At 37.9% G+C, this 23,151-nt stretch overlaps 1 protein-coding gene across 2 annotated transcripts; it reads right to left on the bottom strand.

Annotated features, from left to right (window-relative positions):
- Positions 1–1,771: 1,771 nt before the first annotated feature.
- Positions 1,772–21,922, bottom strand: Rpe65 (retinoid isomerohydrolase RPE65). Of its 2 annotated transcripts, XM_076862308.2 has the most exons (14): positions 21,912–21,922; positions 19,971–20,053; positions 18,153–18,303; positions 16,632–16,739; positions 16,393–16,534; positions 13,010–13,157; positions 11,819–11,900; positions 11,453–11,585; positions 11,209–11,348; positions 10,441–10,570; positions 3,488–3,602; positions 3,296–3,390; positions 3,078–3,189; positions 1,772–1,923 (listed from the first exon to the last, which is right to left on the bottom strand). In XM_076862308.2, exons 1-14 carry the CDS (start codon positions 21,920–21,922, stop codon positions 1,772–1,774), a joined length of 1,602 nt encoding a protein of 533 aa, XP_076718423.1. The 2 variants fall into 2 exon arrangements, with proteins under 2 accessions (XP_076718423.1, XP_076718424.1); XM_076862309.2 differs by lacking the exon at positions 16,632–16,739.
- Positions 21,923–23,151: the final 1,229 nt, after the last annotated feature.

Here is a 23,151-nt window from a genome sequence, read left to right as displayed (position 1 = left end):
CCCTAAGCTCTCTTGCTATAATATTAGCAATGATGGTGATGGAGAATTCCAACTTTGGTGAAATGCTCTTGATAGAATGATACTTTAGTCAAATCTGCCTCTGTCCCTCCTTCATACTGTAGTCATCTCAGAAGGGGATCTTACTATAGGGGGAGATGTGGATACCCTGAATTGTGACTCTTGCTTCATGGAGAATGAATGGGAAAAAGCCAAGGATTGGCAAGTGAAGTAAGTGACAGTTTTAGGAATTCTCTTAAATTCAGACTTGAAGTCTAAAACTTAGCAATTTTTTAGTATTTATTTTTTGCATTTTTAAATAAATAGAGAAATACCTTTCTTTGTGAAATTCTATCCATGTGCTGTGTAGGGGCAAAAAGCACTGGATTGATGTTTATTTACAGTGAATGCTCTACATAATTCTCTGGCATTTTTCCTTTTCTTTTTTTTGATATTTTTATTTCTTTCTAAATTATCCACAGACAAATAATGATTATATTAAAAATCTGCAGGGAGAAAAAGATGAAAAGATCAGTACTCAAATCTTAATAGTAACTGAATTTAGAGGAGCACTATGCAGTTTTACTTTCTAAATTTTATTTCTATATTAAGATTTGCTTTGAGAAGTATATTTCAATAGGTATTTAAAATTAAAAAAATGAGTTTTCATCTTATCTAAATAAAGAAATCAAATGGATATCTGAAGTACCCTGGTCAATCTGTTCCTTCAAGCTATTTTTACCTAGTCAAGCATGAGGCTGATCATTTTAAATATGATAATATGTAATGCTTGTGGGCATAAAATAGATACAAGGATTAAGATACAGAATATAATTTGCTTGCCACTATCTATTCTTTCTTGTGATCTATAGCACAGAAGAGAGCAATTTAAATACAAAGTGTTTAAAATGTGTTAATATTTGAAAGTTAGTGAGTTAATTTTTTTTCTCTGCCTTCTGTCAGGTGATTGTACAGTGCTTAAATATAATGAAAAAGAAGAGGCAACATAATATAACCCCTCAATATTATCCCACACTCAGATTTTAATTTGATATTTGTATTTTATGCTGCTTTAAAAAATTAGTCACTACTAAATGTACTTGCGTTGGCATAAATAAGCTTTAAATATATAACTTAATCTCTGAGATGTTATTTGATTGAGAGACTGCAGTCAATAAGACGTAGGTTTTTTCATTGCAAAATCAGAAGTGGTAGCAACTGCCAATATTTAATGGAATTAAGCATGGAATTGAAAAAAAATTGAACAAAGAGATTAAAGTTCATTAAGTATCTTTAAGCAGTTACATATACGCAAAGCAATTGCTATGTACTCTTAAATGATAGATAGTCTCTGGAAAGTTTGATTTGACATTTAGTAATTAAGCCTTTTTGCCTTGACTCAGCAAAGCTACATACAAATAAGTTTTGTAGAAGACTTTGGTTTTTAAATGTTAAAAAAAAAACATTGGAGCAGATAGCTAAAATTAAAATCTTTTATATAGGAACAAAAATAAGTTTAATAAGTCCACATTAATTTCCTATTTGATTGCTAAATATTAAAAGAATTTTTCAGTTATGATCTATTTTATCAAGAAAATAATTTTTTCTAAAGAGATTGTTTAGTCAGAAATCTTCTATAAGACATTGAAAAATTGTGTGCATGTGCAAGTTAAAAACACAATATACAGCAGGCTAAAATTGAACAAATTTGATTGCAGAACTGAAGCTAGTTTTCTTAGTTTTGTCACCATAAACACATCTTGCTAGAATATGTTCAGGATTTTTTGAACAGTCCGTGGAAGGTGACAGGGATGTTAATCTCCACTTCAGCCCTGGCAACTTCACTCAAATCCTTGGCATTCAGAATCAGGAGGTATGCAGGCTTTTGTCCTGCCCCGGGGCTCACCACCACACTCAGAACTACACCTGTTAATCAGAAGTGCATAAGGCAGTTTTAAATTTAAAAGAACCTAGGACCATGGATTACATATAATTGAAATAAAATCAGAGGTATTATACTGACAAAGAAAATCAGACTTCTTTTTTCTTTTACCACCTGCTTCTCTGACCACCTGAAGGGGTCTTTAAAACTTTTCCTTCTTGAATTATAAGCTCCAAGAAGGGAGTGATCATGCCTGTCTTGCTCACAGCTATTTCCCAATATCCTACTACAATGACTAGATCATAGTAAGTGCTTATTAAGTTCTTATTAAATGAGTGGATCTTTGTTCTTATCTATAACATAAGAATATAATATTTGTTCTAACTACTGAGAAAAATTGTAATGATCAAGTGAAAAACATATTAAAAGACTAAAAGCAATAAGGTATATTATAGCCATAATTCCCAACATCTATGTGGATGCTTACTTCCTTCCAACAAAATGAGAATAAGCCTTTTTGTACTTTTGACTGAATGGGATATATATTTGTATATAAGTAATATTATATATATATTTTATATATATATAATTTAGCATGAAATGTCTCAACAATTATTTATGTAATTTCTCGGTTATTTCCCATATTTTAATTCCAAAGAGTGCTATCTATCTCTCTGTCCCTGCTAATTAATGGCTAACTAAGACTAATACTTGGTAATGGAGTTGCTCTTTTATAGGCGGTGGCTAGATCTTTTCTAGCCTCAGTTTACTAAAAGAAAAATCCAAACTAGAGTCATAGTGCTGTACTCTCATTCTCTTTATCTGCTGGAAAACTCTGCTTCCTTTCCTAGAACACAATTTCTTTTCAGAAATGTATCTTGGTGAGGAGGAGTGAATACCTAGATGGAATTCCTGCTGCCTGGCTCCTTTCTTCCCCTTTCCTGCATCTAGAGCAGACACTGATGCCCCAACATAATACCAGATAGTGCTTCAGCATTTTTCCATTAGTAATCAACAAGATTTGATCATGAGATGAAATTCATGTGTGAATATATTTAAATTCTTCAGGATTATCCCTTCCTAGTATCAGGATCATTTTTGAACTTTAGAGAATAATCAACCTAATTCTTCTCATAAGGACCTAACTCCCAGAACTCTGATACCAAGAGGGTTCAGATATATTCATTTCTTTCATTACCATCATCTTCTTCCAAGGCCTCTGGGTGAGAAACAAAGATGGGTTCTGATGGATACGAATCCGGCTCTTGCCATACCCAAATTTCTTTAGTTTTGACGTTCAGCTTACAGAGCTGCTTGTAAGAAAGAAAAATCAACTGATCAACCCGTCAATATGCTTTATTTGCCTAGCATATGACTCAACTCACTGTTCCAATATTAGAAAGATGCATTAATTACCCTGTCTGGAACAAAGTGATTCAAGCCAAGTCCATAGGCGTACGTATAAGGTTTCCCACCGTACTTCTGGTAATTGATCTGAGGAAACTCAAATGCTAAAAAATAGAGCACACACTTAGGAACACTGAGTTCATCTCTCTGAGTGGAACATTTGCTCTTTTCTGAGTGAGGGGGTTCTCTAGAGCGACTTACCTTGGCGAGGCCCTGAGAAGAGAACCTCAGGTTCCAGCCATATGGTCTCATCGCTGCACAGAATCGCCGTGGCTGTTGTGTTGGGGAGTGTGATCAAATTCTTGCCTGTGTCAGCCTGAGAAAGAAGATAACAGAAACCTCAGTGAGCAGGAAGCAACTCTGGAACAGCCGTATGTGCAGACTTCCGTTTTATCTCCTGTTTTTTCCTCAGGTCAATGTTCAGGAAAGAGCAATGTAGAAAACTAGATGAGAAAGCCTGGGCTGTGTGGGCAAGCAGTCTGTGCCTGTGCCAGGCACCAGATGGGGGCCGCTGGAGAAGTCACAGAACCTCATAGGCCCTCAATATTTTGTAGAATTATTCTCATTCTGTAGAATGAGCCTGTCTTCAAAGAAAATTTAGGACTCCAAGGAAGGACCTCTGCAAAAAAAACATGGATAAATAAGTAAATTATACTTTCTGCAGACCAGCAAAGATGTCGACTGCCTGTGGGATGAAAGAGTATTTAACTATTTTATAGTTAGGATACCTTTTGGTTTTATGAAAAACTCCATGTGGTTATGTTGCCATAAGCGGGGGGGGGGGGGGGGCAGAAAGAAGAAAGAAAGAAAGAGGACCACATGGTTTTTAAGAGCTCTTAGATCATGTAAATATGTGTGAGTACCCCCCAACACTTACATGCAAACATTTCAGATTATTTCATGAAAACAATGAATACCATGAGTTTTTTCTAACAATATATTAATTTATTAATACTTTCATCAAATATGTAATTATATGTTTACTTATGTATATGCTTTTAGTACTTAATTATAAACTCTATTCTAGGCACTTAGGATATTTCAGAGGGTAAAGTCCCTATCCTCATGAAACTCCTATTTAAGGAAGATTAACAATAAATGAATAAATGTACTTAATAAGTAAAGTGCATAATATATCATGACTATGAGGTGCAAAGAGTAGAAGAAGCAGGGTCAGAAATATAAAGGTTCCATGAGGCTGAAATTTTAACGGGTGGTCAGGGTAGGCCTCTTTGCTGAAGTGGCATTTGACACAAAACTCTTAGAAGATGAGGAAATTAACAGTGTATTCAAGCAGAGAAAACAAATGGTGCAAGACCTGAGAAAGGCCTGAATTTACTTGAGTAGCATCGAAGAGGCCAGTGTGCAGCAACTGACTGAGCAAGGGGGAGAGAAAAAAGAAGAGTGCAGATGAGTGGTGGGGCCACACTGTGTAGAGGCATACAGGTTGGTATGAGAACCTGGCCTTTCTCTATAAATGAGTAATGGGAAGCCATTGGAGGTTTCTGAGCAGAGGAGTAACATGCTGTGATTTATTTTTAAAAGAATCACTTTGGTTGTTCTGTTGAATCTTACCTTGGGATTACTGGAGATGCAAGAGAGGTATCGGGGAAACCTGTTTGTCTTGAGAGTAATCTAGTCCAAAGAAAGCCATGGTTCTAGCTAGGCTGGTAGCACTGGAGTCCGTGAGACATGGGAGATGGAGTCAAGGGGATTTCCTCATGGAGAGAATATCAAAGGAAGAGGGCTGTCAAGCCTAACACCATGGCATCTGACCTGAACAATTAAAGGCTGGTGTTGTCACAACAAAGGTCATGACTACTGTAGATTGGAGAAGATGAGAAGTTCAAGTTCTAATAATCCTGAGATGCCTAATGGATATCTAATATGGAGATGGAGATGTGGAGTTGGAAATAGGTTATAAAAACCTTAAGTATAAGAAAAGGTAGGAAATATAAAAGTAGGCTATTTTAAAGCATTAGTTTTTGAAAGGAACTGAATACATAGATGGATGGTAGGGGGATCGAGGATTGAATCTTGGTGCCCCCAACAAGAGGAGGAACATATGGGTAGCTGGTTGGGGCAAAAGTAGTCAAGAAAAGGATTTTGTAAGAGCTTGATGGAGTGATCAATTGAAATCATAGGGAAGGGATGATTTAGAAGAGAGGGGAGCATGGCTAGAGTGTCCCTGAGTGGGTGAGGGGATATGGGAAGATTAGCTCTGGTTAAGAAGATGGATAATTCAGTATATGAATGCAGATGCTGGTGGGTAGATATGGTAGCAAGAATCTATGGTTCTTTTCTAATTTCTTTGTTCAGAGGAATAGGAAGCACAATTGTCATCCACAGTTGAGTGTGGAGGTGGGAGGTGGGAGGTGACAAAAGTTTGAACAGAGGAGGATGTGAAATATTTAACTAGCAAAATAAGACAGTAAGTGAAGTTGGGAAATGTGGCAGTCAGGTTTGTGGTAATACATTTAAAATTGGAACACTCAATGTGATTGTGTGTTTGCAGCATTTAAGTTTGGACTGTGATGTACAAACATGGAGTGGATGGATATTCCAACTTAATTAGGATTGTGATTTGGGTAGATAAGTTTGATAAACAGAAAAGAAGCAAAAGAAATAAGATTCTATGTAAGGGCTTGGTCATAATTATTGACCGTGGAATTCAACTTGAGTGAGGAGGAAGGCAAGTCTTTTAAGGGAGTGAGTGATGATGAGAAAGTACTGTGTTCACTGGATTGGAAGCTCATGGCAGAAGTTGCAGTAGGGCAAGTGAATTAATAGACAAAAGGTATGAGTATGTCATGCATGAAACAGATCATAGGTGGAACACAATCACAGTCAATGGCAAGGTCAAGAGCACGACTTTGGGGAGTGAATAGTGAGATATATAAGATAACATCAGTGGAGAGGTCAAGCAACTAAGAGGTCAGGTTGTCAGAAGAATCAACTGCAGTGTGCAGACTAAAATCACCAAGAATTAAGGGACAGGCATAGAATTGGGAAGAAAGTGACACTGAGCCAGGAAGGAGAGGAAGTGGCAGCTAGTCAAAGACAACAATAATGAGAGTTGTATGTACGGGTTTGTGTACATGGCACTTGGCTACCAGAGTAGCTGAAATGATAGGGATTTTGAGGGTGGATGGAGGAAACAATGGTATGGAAACAGCCAACAGGAACAAGAACACCTAATTCAACTTCAGGCCAGTGGAACAAGTGCTGTCCTATTCTCCTCTGCTCTCTTTATGCAGAGGAGAAAGTGCCACCCCTAAAAGTTGCTCTTGGGAGACTGGTGTCCTAGAGAACAAGCCAGATTTTAATTAAAGAGTATGGAGGGAACATTCTGAGGAGAGAATAAAGGGAATTTCTGGAAATGAATTATGGATTAAGAGTAAATAGTGGAAGACTTTCAGGAGAAGGAAGTGATGAACAAATATGGAAGTAGGTGTTGTGAAATGGGATCTCAAGGTACTTAGTGGTGATGTTGGGGAGAAGAGTGTGTATAGCTGATATACTTATATAACTGTGTATAGTAAGCACAAAGGTCTGTAAAACCTATTATTTACATGGTTTTAAGATGACTTATTTTGGTGTTGTATCTTTTTTATCTATTACTAAATTTGCTTTTTATTATAAGAAATCTGTAATATCAACTTTGTCTTCCTCAACAAACCAGATCTTCCCTTCAATGACTTCATTTATCCCCATAGATACCTTTACCCTTGATTCAGAAGTCTTACTACGGAGACTCTATCCTACAGCTTTTCAAAAATAATAAAGATGTATTTTAAAGATATCACCATTATCTTAATTATTAGTTAAAAACTTCACTCATTTTATATTCTCAGACTGTCTTCCTTTCCTTGATCTGTTGTTACCTCTCCTTTTAATTAATGGCTTTTAAAATATTTCCTTTCATTATCAAACTTTGGGTAGTCTAAGTACTGCTCCCACATCCTAGCCACCTGCTGCCCCTGAAACTTGATGTCTACCTCTCTTGCTCTCTTCCCTTGGAAATCACCAAATCAAGCATTTATAGTTTTCATTCTTTTCCACCTGTATGTAGCTTATAGCTCTCTTCAACCCCTCTCCTGCCCTCTCCTATTTGGCATTTTCCTTTCTTAGTGGTAATTAGGGCTCTCTTGTAGCTCTTTTTCTGGCACCTTTTTTTTTTTTTTTAACTACTTTCTGCATATGGTTATTTCTTAAGCTACTGTGTTTGGCTATCTTTTCTTCTCTCTTGGTGTTTGCTAGCTACCAAATTCCTCATTTTAAAAGTAAGCAAGCTTTTTATGTTTCTTTTAGAAAACCTATTCTAAAGTGTGATTTCCTCCCTTGTAGCAGTCTCATCTATTGTTATATATTTAATCTTCGTTTCAATACCAGTAACTATCAGCTTTTCTTCTGTTCAAAAACCTTCATTGTCTTCCCATTAACCTGTCCAGTAAAATGAAAACTAATGATGACCCATGATGGTCAGCCAGTGATGACCAACCCTCCTTTTTCTTCATTTTTGAATGTGGCTACTTAAATTATCTTATTTTCTTAATTTAAAGATGATTGTGATTTTTACCATTAGCAGTAAAATAAGTTTCCCCAAATCAACTGGCCCCCATTCTTTTGATAAATGTTTATGAGCATTCAGCTATGTGCAGGAATTGTGGTTCCCCAGGGAAAGGCAAAAGTGCTTGGGTGCCTGTTGATTGACTGGTGGCCCACCAGGATCCGTGTTCTGAATTTCTGAGTCTCTATACATCAATTGCCTATTGAGCATTTCTGCTTAGATGACCATAAGGTGTTTCTAACTAGGCATTATAAAATAAATCTTACTCTATTTCTTGCAAACCAGCTCCTGCTACTTCTATGTTTCTAATTCAGTGAATTGTATCATCATTCATCCAATTGCTCTGGGAAGAAATCTGAGTTATTCCAAATGACTTCACATATAACTTGATATTAACTCTTGTGGATTCCACTTCCTACATATTTCTCAACTTTATACTTTCCTTTTTCTCTCAGTTGCCATTTCTTTTATTCAGGTATTCATTGTCTTTTATGTGCTCTATTGTATTTATGCTAGTCTCTCCACTGTCCCATCTGTACTCCATGATATGCCAGGGGGATTAGGAAACATACACCCCATCATGTCATATGCATCTCTAACATTTAAAATACAGCAATGGGGCTGGGGATGTGGCTCAAGCAGTAGCTCGCTTGCCTGGCATGCGTGCGGCCCGGGTTCGATCCTCAGCACCACATACAAACAAAGATGTTGTGTCCGCCGAAAACTAAAAAACAAATGTTGAAAGTTCTCTCTTTCTCTCTCTCCCCCTCTGTCTCTCTCACTCTCTCTTTAAAAAAAAAAATTAAAAAAAAAAATAAAATAAAATACAACAATGGGGCCAGGCATGGTAGTGCACACCTGTAACCACAGCAGCTCAGGAGTCTGAGGCAGGAGGGTCATAAGTTCAAAGCCAGCCTCAGCAACTTAGTGAGGCTCTAAGCAATTTTGTAGGACCCTGTCTCAAAATAAAAAAATACAAAAAGGGCTGCTGATGTGGCTCAACGGTTAAGTACTCCTGGGTTCAATCTCTGGTAGCAAACAAAACAAAACAAAACAAAACAAAATTTCAACTGCCCCTTACCATTTAAATATCATCCAAAGGCATATAAAGCCCCTTATACTATCCCTCTAGCCTATCTTTCTGATCTCTATGGCTGATACCCTCTCCCTTAGGCTCCTAATGAATCAGCTCCAGAGACTATGTAACATTTTCATATTAGGTCTTGCTTTTTAAACTCCTCCTTGACTTTGTAGAAACTCTTTTGCCTACAGTAGTGTCTAACCTTAACCTCTTGCACTTTCTTATTCCTTAAAGAGCTTTTAAGCCTGCTTAAGAGCCATAGCATATGGTTCTAAATTGGGTTTCTTTTCCACTATGTCTGATATAAGCCTTTGGTTTAAAGATTTACATTTCACACAGCTGCCTCAACTCTTTTTGTGCAACTAGAGAGCACATAGACATAAAGGAGAGTGTATGTTCATGTATTTATATGTGAAAGTTATATTTTTTATGAATTTAGCTTTTTTCACATTAAAAATTTTGGTTATAACTCAGATTATTCTGAAAAGATAGGTAGTGAATACAGAGAAGAAAAAGCGATGACTGTGTTGGGGCTCAGAAAACAACATAGCAAAATATGCCACTGACTTCAAACAGAGCTTCTGGGAAGCTGCAAATGCAGGGCAGGGCTTTCTCCAAAGTTCTCTTCTCTACCTAAAGACCCAATCTAGCAAAGAGGAAAGCAATTGTCTTAAATCTTCCTGCTGAAATTCTATTTCACCGGGAAGATTAGTAACACAGAGAAACTGAAAATCAAATACCAGACCTGGAATCTAGAAGAACTTTGTTTCTGGCCATTGTCTGTCCTAGAGTCTCAATCATTTCCCCTAAAAATTGTTTTTCTTCTCTACACATGCCTGTAGCTCCCAACTTCCTTTCTGCTATGAAGAGGGTATTTGAATCTCAACCACCAGGCCCTGCTTTGAATTTCATATTTTATAGAGCATGTACATATTAATAATTTTGCATGCCTGTTCTCTTGCTAATCTATTGTCAGTTTGTTTCAGTTACCAAACCTTCAGAGGGGAAGTTTGAACTTCCCTACAGCAGTCTAATGCTATTAATGATTTTTGTCCTCTAGTGATATTTTCACATTAATAGAAAACCAAAATAATTCACTGATTACCCTACAAAGGTATTTTTTTGATACTTCATTGCTCCAAAATTTCAAATATTTCAAGTATGCTGTTGATAAAGGATCCTAGAAACTAGCGGGTCTCCACTATTCACTGAGAAAGTATATTTTTAAAAGGATTTTGTAACTGAAAGAGCAGCAGATTTAGAATCATGGAACCTGTTTTTTGTCCTGGCTGTGCTGCAGTTGGCTTGTGCTAAGTTAGATCACTCTTCTGAGCTTCAGTTTTCTTGTTTGAAAAACGAGGGGAGTTTAATCAGTTTATGTTTAAAGTTCCTTCCAGATCTGAAATTTTAATACCATATATATATAAACATGAAGCCAGACAACATTTGTTAGAGAGATGACGCATCCTGGTTATATCTGAAATCCGTGGGGAAAAAGGTTACCTTGTCGATATTCAAAGGTAGTACATATCTTCTAACTTCCGGTTGAGGAGCCTTTCTGGCATTTTTTTTTACCTCTTCCCAGTTCTCACGTAAATTAGCTAAATATAAGTAATTATAGACGAATTCAAATCTGCAAAATAGGAAGTCAATTATGAACACAGTTATAAATAATTTTAGAGAGACGATTCCTGACTCTTAAAAGCACACGTTCTTCATTCTATAGCACCAACTGCTAATGATACAGGTATATTAGAGGCCTTTCCTCTAGCCCATGCTGGGTGAAAACAGAGAAACCTGCCTTGTGGTTATGTTTTAAAAGCGGCAGCCTCAGATACTTTCTGCTTTTCTGCTTTTCTGTCAACACTATATTTGTGTCTTTAGGAGCTATTATGTTTTTAGTGACTTGGCTAATTTGAAAAAAAAAAAAAAAAGTGTCTCTTTCTCCCAATCTCAGAGTGAGTAGGGTTCAAGGCTCCTTAGAGATCTTGTTGGGTTTAATAAAGTTTAAGTTCATGTCTCAGGTCCCAGAACCTTTTATTTTTAGGTCTGATACATGGACCTAGTTTGTCTTCAGTCACTGATCCCTGGTGTGTATTTCTAATTACTTAAACTCCATACTGCTTTTTCAATTACACCCTGTGACTTCCGCATATCTCTTGCTTTGTGAGATGTGATTTGGGTTGAACATTGAAACCAACTTCTCTCCAAGAGCCCCTTATGGTCCAGAAGCTGCTGGAGATGCAACATTTACCCAATATCCTCTCTTACCCTTTCCAGCAACAGAGATCCACAATCAGAAACCCACTGTCTTCATAGGTGTTGATGTGATGGAAGAGGTTGAAGGAAGAGGTTCTGTATTTATTATTAAGGTACTTTCTTCTTTTTTTGTCAGCAATATGAAGCCAAACCTTGAAAAGTAAGGAAACTATTTTGATGCATTTAGAAAGGAGAGAAGTGTACATTATTAAACACCTTTTCAGCATCAGCAATGTGACAAATAGATCAGACTTACTCCCATGGTTTCATTGGACTCAAAACAGTCCATGTAGTTGGCTCCCCAAAGACTCCATGAAGAAAGGAACTTGAACAAGTTAATTTTGACTGGTGTCTCCACAAAAACGATGTAATTGGGGGTCAGACCAAAACTGAAAAGGAAATGGCCTTGTGAATTGAAGGGCTGAGTCTCAATACACAAAGAAACATCTATACACAAGGTATGTTTAGCTACATGAATCAACAGTGCCTACATGAAATTAATTATGTTTAAATTTAAATTTCTGCAAGAAAACATCGTGATCAGAATTGGTATCAAAAGGTAGGCAAAGCAGATCTTTAAACTTGAGTTTTCCTGAAGATTCATGGCAGGCCTTCAAGTTACCTATGGACGTAAGATGGCTTGAATCGGTCACTGCAGGGGAATTGTACAACGATCTCTGACTTGCTTATTGGATCTTCCTTGTCTGAAATAAAGTGGTTTTAGAAGGCTTTGGAAGAGCCTCTTATTTTTTTAAAAAAAATACAAAGCATTTAGAACAGCTTATACAAGCAAAGAAATACATTTTCAGATATTGAATTCAGAGGTTTTTCTCAGTCATTGTCATCTCTTGGGAAATTTCACATGAAGCTGCAATCACCCAGGAAAATCCAAATAGCAGCAGATTTGGAAAAGTGCACTCCAGTATGTCTGTGGAAGAGTGTTATGGAGTCACATTCCATGACAAATGGAGATGGGTTTTAAGTCAGAGGCAAAATTTTGGTATGGTCAAAACGCCTTTTATAGCATCTTAAGATGCCTAAATTACAACGTAGATGGGTTTATATCCACAACCCTATATGATAATTCTTATGCACATTAAAGTTCATTTATTACCAAGTTATTGGTCTTCAAACCTTAGCGTGCATCAGAAATACACATAAATAATTTCCTGAAATTCTGACTGTAGGTCCTTCTCCAAAGATATCTCATTCAGTCTGCTTGAAGTGGGGCTTAAGATTTCTATTTCTAACAAATTTCCAGTTGATGTTGCTGGTCTGTAGCCTCCTCTTTAAGAACCATACTAAGACATACCAAACAAAACTCCACATGAATCCAGGTCTATCATCGAGAGGATTGTCAATGGACCTGGTAATGAATGGAAGTTGAATGGAGAATTTTTGAGTGTCCTACTTTAAATCTTTTTCTAGACTTGTTTTTAGTTTGGGGAATTAAACACAAAATAGTACACTTTCATATATATATGTTATGTACACATATATGCTTATTTAATTGTAAATTTGCTTGGCTCATGATAAGTGCTCAATACATGTTTGCTGAATTTGAATCTTAATTAGGCATGATTAATCCACATATACAATAGATGATGACACACTATGGAAGAGAACTTGACCACTTGCTTTCTGTGGTTTCAAGTTGCCATCTCTTGCTGTAGTACCTTTGAGCATTAGTATCCTGATATATAGGGATGAGAGCAATTTTTTAGTTTGAGAGAAATTTAACATCCCATATTTCCAGTAATTTTTTCCACAATGTAGACACATATTTTAGAAAAAGAAAAACTGATAAACTCACCTGCTTGCAGTGGAGGAATCTTTACAATATTGTAGGCAATTGAAAAGTTTTTCCCAAAGCAATTACCAATGTTGTAAACAGTTCCATCACTTTCAATGTGGGGGTGAGCAGTGGCTCCATTGACTGAGACATAGTTGCAAAGGTCAACCTATGGGAAGGAGAAAAAACACCATCCCTGTTAAAAGAAAGAGGATCACACCTTTGTCCCTAGGTCTCATCCCATCATTAACTCCTTGCACCCTTGCTATAAGTGCACCTTGTCTTTCTTTTCATCTCTCCGGATCCAACCCTCTTTCAGCTTTGCCTGAAGTCCCACCATTAATGCAAAACTCTCATCTGACCCCCACGTGGACTCTGAAATCTGGAGTTCTATGACTGTGTTCATTCCTTGATGTATACCATACAGTGCTCTGGTGAGTTTCTTTTTGCAACTACACCTTGATCTTTAACAATGATATACTTGAGGCCTGTGACTTCTTTATATGTCTTTAATTGTACTATATTGAACTGTGTAAAATTATTGCTATTTGATAATTTTTCATAATAAAAATTACAATTTGGCATGGGACAACCTAAATACCAAGCCCAGTGTGTTCAACATATATATTTGGAACTGAAAGGAACTTTGGGATTTATCTAGTATGCCAAGCTCTGTGCCAGGATCTAGGAAAACAGAAGACCCTTACTTTTAAGAACTTTGGTCTAGACCTATCCTGTCAATGTGATAGCCAGTAGTTATGTGTAGCAATTTAAATGTAAATTATAATTAGATAAAATTTCAAATTTAGCTCCTCAGTCACATTAGTCATACTTAAAGTGTTCATTAGCATTGGAAAATGTGATCCGAGAACATTTCCATCATTACAGAAAGTTCTATTGGACAGCACTTCATTAGACCAATAAGCTTTCATAAAGGACAGTGAGTGAAACACAGTACCTGCAGAGAAATGCTATGTAACCCAGACTGGGGGATTAGGCAGCTTCCCAAGCTTCCTATTAGCCCCCAGTTAATTCTTGATGGTGAGTAGAAGTTAACCAGGCAAAGTAAGGTGTGTGTGTTAGGAAGCAAGAATCCTAATGTGAAGGCACAGAATTATGAAATGCATATGCTTTCTGGGCATTACCAGGTAATGCAGCATGGCTGGTGTGAAGGTGTGAACGGAAGAGGAGAGGTGAAAGTGGCCAGCACCTCCCCATTTGGACTTTTCCTCTGAAACCATGGGGGCCCTAGATTGAGTAACACATGAATGTTTGCATTTCAGAGTAAAGGTTTCTGCTGCAGTAAGGAAATTATACTTTAGGACATCAGCTGGAGGTAAAAGTACTGACTAGTTGGGAGGTTATGTCAGTTATAATAAATAAAAATTTTCAAATTATATTTTTATGTGAAGCCAGGGTACAGTGGTATGCACAATGGGACCTATAACAAAGTTTTCTGGAGACATATCACAGCTTCTTCATTTCTAATTAAAGTACTATGTAATGGGAATATGGATTCATTTCAGAGCAAATTAATCTTTTAGAAACTCAACTTCACTTCTTCTCTAAATGATCCACACAAACTTGAACATGGTTATACATGTATCAACAGGAAAGAGCTCTTTATACTCCCAATAGCTTTGGGAGTATATGTCAAGATGCAGTAAGTATGTCTGTCAAGAATTATAGATCAGTATGATATTGAGACTCAGTGTTGGGGCTATTTTTTTTCTTTCTGTTACCACTGCATTTGTAGCTCTGATATTTTCAATTATTAAATTTACTTTTAGCAGATATATAAAAGCATAAAAATTGTACATATAAGTGGGGTGCCATGTGATGTTACAATATGTGTATATAATGTCTAATGTTTAAATCAGTTTAAACATATCTATCTCCTCTAACATATATCATTTCTTTATGTGAAAGCATTCTAAATCCTTTCTCCTAGCTTTCTGAAATATAGAGAACTTTATTGTTATCTGTAATCTTGAATTCCATTACTGATCTCCTAGCTGGTATACGTATTTCTTTTACTCTCCCATTCAGCCTACATGTAGCTTCTCAATTAAACATCCTAAAGTACAGCTCTATTTATGCCACTTCTTTGAGTTAAGACTTTCAGTAGTTTTTCATTAGCTAAGCAACTGATTCCAAATTTTTAGTGTGTTATTCAAGCTTTTAGTTTCACCCTATCCTGTTCTCCTTGACGTTACATATTCTACATGAGTAGCTCTGGTATGGGTGTGTTGTTGCCCCCTACTGGGAGATCTAGAAATGTCACAGGCATTTTGGGTTTGAGCAGTGATTGAGGACATGACTGGCATTTAGTGGATAGGTCAGGACACCAAACCCCTATGATGCATAGGAGAGCCCCTACAGGATGAGTCACCTCCTGCCCAGTGCTGCTAGTGCCCCCACTGAGAAACACTGCAATTCTAGCCCAAAGAGATTACTTTTGGACATGTCCCTTATTTTCCCTCCTCTGTGCCTTCCCTCATGTTACTATTCCATCCAGATTGTCCTTTCTCTAAATTCACAGGACCTATACTTGCCTTTAGATTGCAGCTCAAATGCAAATTCTTTGACCCCTGCTTGATCTGGCCTTGCTCAGATCCTCAACTACTGCCAGAAATAATTTCTTATCTGTGCATTCTTAGAAAGTTTTTCTTTTCTTAAAGGACTCATCACATTTGATGTCTATTATAATTTGTATTCTTGCTTGATTTCCTCATCTAGATGTTAAACTTCCTCAAGGCAAGAATGCTGCTTGGCAAGTTGGTGTCAATAAATATTGGTTGAAATTGTGAGTCTGTTTTAAGGAATATTACGTTGAAATTGCCCAAATTCTCAGAAAAAAAAATGTTACTTTCTAATATGACTGATATTTATCTATGGTATTTAAGATATAGCATTATTTTTAATAAGAAATGTCTACAATAAGAAGCAAATCAGTGCAACCTATTTTTCTAGAACCACAGAAAGCAAGGTTTCAATATTAATAGCTATAAATTTTTGAACACCCAGTAGGTTCAAGTTCCATGATAGCCTGTAAAAGCCTTGAAGTTCGGGAATCATGTTGTTATACACATTGATATATCTCTTGTATCTGGCAAAAGTTCTGGCACAAGGAGAGCCCTTAATGAATATTTGTATACAAATGAAAAAAGTGAATGAATATAAGGCATTTTATATGATTTTCCTCCAATCCATATAAATGTTTAAAATATTGCAGATCAAGAAACAAAGTGTGTCCTATATCACATAGCTGGTAGTTGGTGACAAAGCAGGGATTTGAAATTTGATCTCGCTCTCAAGTTCTTTCCATCAAATTGCACAGTTGATTTAATTCCAAGTTCCACATTCTAAACTCCTGAGCAACATACCTGAGCACTATGTCCTACCTGCTTAATTGTCTCTAAGGTTTCTGGATTAATCTTTGTAATAAAGTTGGTCTCTGTGCAGGCATAGTAATCTTCCCCCACTGGGTAGACATTTACAAGGGCATTGTCGGTAACCTCCACTCCTCTAAAGTAGGAAAAAAACCTGCAGAAACAAATGAATTATTCAGTTCAACAACTTTCAAGTCATAAGAGAAAAAGGGCTGATGTAAAATGTTTTAATAACATGCAGTCTCAGAGACCTGGAGAATATATTCTTGCAGGGGTCTGGGAAAGCACAGGTGCCAAACTCTGTTATGACGATCCTTTTCTCAGTCATTGCACGTACGTAGGCATCAGTGCGGATGAACCTGGAGGACATGGAGACAAGGAGAGGATCAACGCAGTCCAAGTGCCACTTAGAATGGTCATTCAGTGTGCCTTTATCAATTCAGAATGGTAAAGCCATCACATGAAGAATGAAGAGTATTGTCAGTTCTCTGTCTTGGAGTGACCCCAGGGAAAGAGATAATATCATGCCCTGAGATTAAATCTAGTCTTTTAAACTTTACAATGACAGATGAGGAAATTGAGGTTCAGAGAAGTTAAGTGATTGGTATATGTGACCTAGCTAGGTTACAACTCTAGTTGGTCAGAGTTGGACAAAGTGGGCTTTCCATCTCACATCCCTTGACCCCATGGGAAATTCACATAGTACTCTGGCTTCCCGTAGCCTGTAACCTACCAACGGACCCATCCTTCCTGTGTTTTTATTCAATTTTAGAATTTATTTTGTGGTACTTTTGAAAGTAGGTATTCTTGAATTCAATGAGCAGGCGGATCTGCTGAACCATATCCAAGGCTAGCTGGCAAGGGTTGCCTAGGATTTCTCATATGAAGAGCCAATTAAAATCTGATTTTTGCACTTTTGTAAAGAGGAATGAGGTCTTTAGAAGGCATATGAAAGCTTTTTTTCAACTCCAGAATTTGCTCTCATAGCTAAAGTTTTGCTTGGTATAAACTGTTTCTTTTCCAATACTGTCCAAGGTATCCTGACTAATTCAAGTCTCCAGTTACGCTTCCTTTTGATGTTTCTTCAAAATGCCTGAAATCTGTGGTGATCGATAAAGTCACTAAGAGGCCTGAATAATTAAATAGGACAAGGTGTTTCTTGTTGTGCCAGGGGGACTTGCTGGAATGCTGGCTTAGACTTTCAAGCCTTTTAGCAATAACTTCATGTTTTTAAAAAACTACTCTTCCTGGGCCCCTGATGAAATATTTGGTCCTTCCCTCCTTTGTGTCACTCTAGTACTTTCTGATTATGACAGGAAAGGAATCAACATAACTAATGGCCGGATAATAATAATAATAACCATCACAGTGACTTTTGTGTTGACTGTGTGCTTCCTAGGAACAGGAGTAGGGGGGTCACAAAGGACTCCTTTAATCCTTGTAATGAACCTGTCAAGTAGATGGTATTATTTTCCTCATTTTATAGATGAAAAAACCGAGAATTAGGGTCAACATCTTGCTAGAGGTCACCTATCAAGGCAAGTGGTGCCTGGTGGGTATAGGACTTGAAGGCAGGTGTGTCCCATCCCAGACCTCTGGTTCCTAACTTCTTCATTATCTCATGGTAGTCCCAGGTGTCTCTGTAGACACCTGATCTAGGTAGATTCTGAGAAGTAAATGGGTATAGAGGTCCCCTACTGGTTCAGAAGGTTAAAAGGCACGTGACTGAGGTCCCACTGCTAGGAAAAGGCTGGGACCCTGTTCTCTCTTACCTTCTGTGGTATGTGACATGTCCTTCTTTAAAGTCAAACTTGTGCAGGAGGGCTTGCCCATCAAACAGGTGGTAAAATGGCTCAGATCCAACTTCAAAGAGTCCTGGCCCACATCGAAGGAGACTGCCGGTGAGCCAGACAGGGATCCTGCCTGTGATGAAGTGAAACACAGAACATGGCTTCCTGTTCCTGCCCTGGGGCTGGGTTTGACCCTTCTAAGTTGTTGTAATGGCACTAGCAGCCTGATTGGGCAGCCTCTGCTGGACGAAGTTGGCAGTGACTTTCCCTCCTAGCCAGATAACACTTAGAAGGTGTCCGCTGACTGGAATCTCCCTTTTGCTAGGAGACATGGTGGTGGAAAACTTGTCAATGCCCCAGAGTTGGGAGAAGAGGCTAGAAGGAGTGAAAGGAAAGCATCTTGAGGTGAATGGGATTCTCCACTTAAAAAAACTTCCCCAGGTACCAGTCTGTTTACTTTTCTGCCCTCTTTTAACATATATTTCTTAATGCATGGGGGCAGATTAAAGGGTAACAGCATGGATTAGGAGTTGGGATCAGGTCATTAAGAAAGGTGTGCATACAGAAGAAACATCTAAATGAAACAATAGGAATACTGTTTTTTTTTTTTTTTTTTTTTAATGTAGGATTCCATCCTGTTGAGGATATCAACTGCTGTCCAGATGAAAGTCAACTGCTGTGGCAGAAATTGCATAGGGCTGAGTGTCAGGACCTGGATTTTGGTGCAGGATGTGCTGCATGCCTTCACTGGGCCTCAGTTTCCTTTTCTGCAAAAGGAAGGGTTTCCATAATAGCCCTTAAGGACTTTCTGCTTGCACAGTGAGGTTTATGTCCTGTTACCCTTTTAAAAGTACAGTGTTTGCTCAATTTCCACTAGGATTTTTTAAAAATAAATGGATTATTCCCTATATATCAATCTCAGCAGTTTACCTGATATGGGATAAAAACTTGAAAAGAAGGCATGGATTACCTAAAAGCATAATACTAAGTTTTGATTACTAGTGCCTAGATCGTTAGCATCAGAATCAAGTGGAGAAAGATTATTTGCCTCATCCATTCTAAATAGGAGGAAAGAGCTTTGCCCAGGCATTGACCCTTCCTGTAAAATCCTGAGTAAGGAGACTATATGGATCCCATGGAGTCTTTAGACAAAGATGGTGATAGTGATAATAACTGATATTGATCACTTTGTATCTGATTTTGGGTTAGTCATTCTATTTATATTACCTCATTTAATCACAACATCCCCATGAAGGAATTTTTGGATTTTGGTAGGTGAGGGAATTGAGGTTCAGAAGTTTTAGGTGATTTTTTAGGATTTACAGATGGTGAAATAATAGAGCTGTGACTATACCTATACCTGCCTGTCCCCAAACCAACCAAATATTACATTAAAGGATAGTGGGTAATGTAATATTTAATTACATTAATGTAATATTCCCAGATATTTGTCACCAGGCCCTCACTTACACAAACCCTCCAGCAAGAGACTTTATTTATTTATAGGGGATTACTATGTGCCAGGCACTGAGATGGGCTCTGTCGACTTGAAGATGAAATAGGTGTAGTCCAGGATCTCAAGGAATTCCAGTTAGGTAGTACTTCTCTATATCAGAGAAGTAAAGTAAGGGTAAATGAGAGGAAATGTGTTCTTGGGTTAAAAAAAAAAAAAAACCCTAAACCTCCAGCTTTCCATTCCTGTAGCCTAGAGAGGAAGCCAATACTGACAGTGCCAATGAATAGGAAGCCAGAGAAGAGACACCTCACAGCAAACACGATGGCTTCACAGTAGTTACCAACCTGTCACGTGAGCTGTGAGTGGTGAGGACAGTTCCTCCACAGTTTCAAATAGTTTCTTGTAGCCACCAGCCGGGTGTTCCACTCTGAAATGTAGAACAATGAGGAAGAAGCTCATATTGATACTTCAAGAAGAGAGTCCAGGGAGACAGAGGCAGCACTCCAAGAGAGAAGGCGCCTCAGCTCCATGCCAATGTGCTACTGTCAATCTGGCAAGGAGCACTTGGGGCTTGTGGAGAGAGAGACATATTCAGGGAGAGAAGGGGGGCCCTGCTCAGTGCTCCTCCTTTCAAGTCAGTTGGTCACAGGGGACTCAATTCTGTCATCTGCAGTATTCCTATATTTCTGAAGACAAATCAACAAATCTGCTCTTTCACTTATCTTCCTGAACTTTGATCCTATACAAAACCTTTCTTAAGAATTGCCCTGCCTTAAATATCAAGAATGCAGTAACAATAAATTTGGTGAGTATGTGGGAAAATTACATTCATACATTGCTGGTAGGAATGCAAATTGATGCAACCTTTCTGGAAAGTAGTATGGGAATTCCTCAAAAAACTTGTAGGAATGAAACCACTATTCTATCCAGCTATCGCACTTGGTATATACCCAAAGGATTTAAAATCAGTATACTAGAGTGACAGAGCTACATCAATGTTTATAGCAGCTCAATCTACAATAGCCAAGCTAATGAACCAACCTATGTGCCCTTCAACAGGTAAAATGGATAGAGAAAATGTGGTATATATACACAATATTCCATATTACTCAGCCATAAAGAATTAAATTATGACATTTCCCAGTAAATAGATAGATCTGGAGACTATAATGCTATGTGAAATAAGCCAGTCCCCAAAAGTCAAGGTCAAATGTTTTCTCTGATATGTGGAAGCTAACTCACAATGGGTTGGGGAAGGAAAAGAACAGAAATTCAGTAGATTAGATAGACAAAGGGGAATGAAGGGAAGGAAGGGAGTATAGGAAAAGAAAAGATAGTGAAATGAATCTGACATAATTTTTCTATGTATGCATGAATACACCACCATCATGTTTATCTACAAGAATGGGGTCCTAATTAGAATAAGATATATTCCATGCTTTTATAATTACATCAAAATTGATTATACTGTATAACTAATTGATTATATGTATAACTAAAAAGAATCAAAAAAAAAAAAAAAAAAGAATTACCCTGCCCTATTGACACTCTGTGCTGAATGCATCATTGACTTTCTGGCCTCATGGGGAGACTCGTTCCTCTGGCTCCTACAGATTGGGAGACAACAGCATTTAAGGTCAGATACCTCATCCTCTTTCCTTTATCCATATTATACTATCATTTCTTCTCATCTTCTAATTCTTTACCAATCCTTGAGAACTATAGTATTTTTCTAGAACTAGTCAGATCAAATGATTCTGTATTTTTGCTTAATTCCTACAGCCTGTGTTTGCCTCCATGTTATGATTTCTTGGAGTGGGAGCTCTCATCAGACTTCCTAATTAGAACCACTTTTTTAATAAGCATTTACTTTGTACCACATATCATAAGAAGAACTTTGTATGGTCCTAGCTCATTCATAACACAACAAGGTAAGTATTATTGTTATACTCATTTTACATATCTAAAACCTTTAATAAGTAGTTTAGACTTTAAAATGTTAAGTGATTTGCCCACAGACACACAGATAGTAAATGACTCTGAAAGAAGTGGAGCTCAAGTCTGCCTGAAATCCTTATGCTTATAGTGCTTCCAATCTCCGGTCTGTCACACAAACCTCACCAAAATTCTGTATATTTACTTTGATACATGGAGAAATTCCTGCATCATGACCCAAGGGTTTTCTTTAAACAGGTCACTAACCAGTGTCGTCTTGTTACAAGCTCTTCATCACCATATAATGCCATTGCTAAGGTATTAAAAAAAAAAACTCCCAAGATACTTACTGGATAGACATTTTCTCCCAGTGCAGGATCAAGAGTTCTGGCACCGACTGAGGAATGAGGGAGCAAGTCCTCAGCCAGGGGCTTTTGTATGCCTCTAAATCCCCCTAAAAGGAGTTATGGCTTTGGGAACCCTTCTCCGCCCCTCCGCTGAAGGAGGGGGAACAGAAGTGGCTTTCAGTGCTCAGATCCTCCTGATGCCTGAGCATTATTTGGGCTTGCTGTTCCCATAACAGTTTCTTGGCTGTTTTCCAGAGTCCTCGATCCTTCCCAAGGAGAATGAGAAGTGGATTGGAAAGAAAGGAACTGTGTGGGAGTGGCCAGCATGGGGCCTGAGCTGATCTGAGTCACCCCACTGGAACCTGGCACCCTTCTCTGATGCCCACACCCTCTACCACTTCTGTGCCTTCATCTTTACCTCCTTCATTTATTTATTCACTCATTTATTTAAAAAAATCCATTACATGTCATCTGCAGACTGGATGGATATTGGTACTGTCCCTCTCTCTATAGATCTGAAAACTCTGTAAGAGTAACAGGGAACTAATAAACCAGTTAATAAAGTTTGGGTAGTACTAGGAGTGGAGAAGTATGGAATGTTATGGAAGCACATTGTAACAACTCCAACCCTCTCTGGCTACTTTATTGGTACCTTTCAGTGCTTAAAATTTTCCAATGAGGCTGAGGACTCTGCCTATATCCTTTCACTGAGGGTAAAATTCTTGATGTCCTTACTGAAGTTTGCCTGTTCTCCATCCTAGCTTCCTGTCTGTTGGTGTGTGTTCTGTGCTCAGAGAGTATATAGAACTATTTCATTCATATTTCAATTCTCATATTAAGCCCGTGTTATTATTAGGCACAGACATGATGTCCACAGGAGTCTCTGGAAAATTGTCAAGATAAAAACTTATCTGCAATTTTAAGACTTTTTGAGAAATGAATTATTTTACATTTAATAAATGTTTATGACTACCAACACCACAGCTGTTCTCCAGCAAAATGGTATAACAATTAATCTGAGCCCTCCCCAAGATAGATAACAGGATCTTGGTTTCTCAGCTTGCCTGGGAACTGGGCCCCACCCATCTGAGGCAGGGGGAGAGGTCCCAGTGCCAGCACCCAGCATCCAGCTTCAGTGGTACTTCTGGTCATCCAGGTGTCTCCACTGAAACCACTCCATAGTGAAACCTGTGGCATTAACACTGGAGAGGTAGCTTCCAAACTCCTTTATTCAGCACACAGA

The sequence above is a fragment of the Callospermophilus lateralis genome, chromosome 7 (assembly GCF_048772815.1).
Source record: "Callospermophilus lateralis isolate mCalLat2 chromosome 7, mCalLat2.hap1, whole genome shotgun sequence".
Lineage (NCBI taxonomy): Eukaryota > Metazoa > Chordata > Mammalia > Rodentia > Sciuridae > Callospermophilus > Callospermophilus lateralis.
Note: the sequence above shows the minus strand (reverse complement) of the source record. Positions and strands in the feature narration are given on the sequence as shown.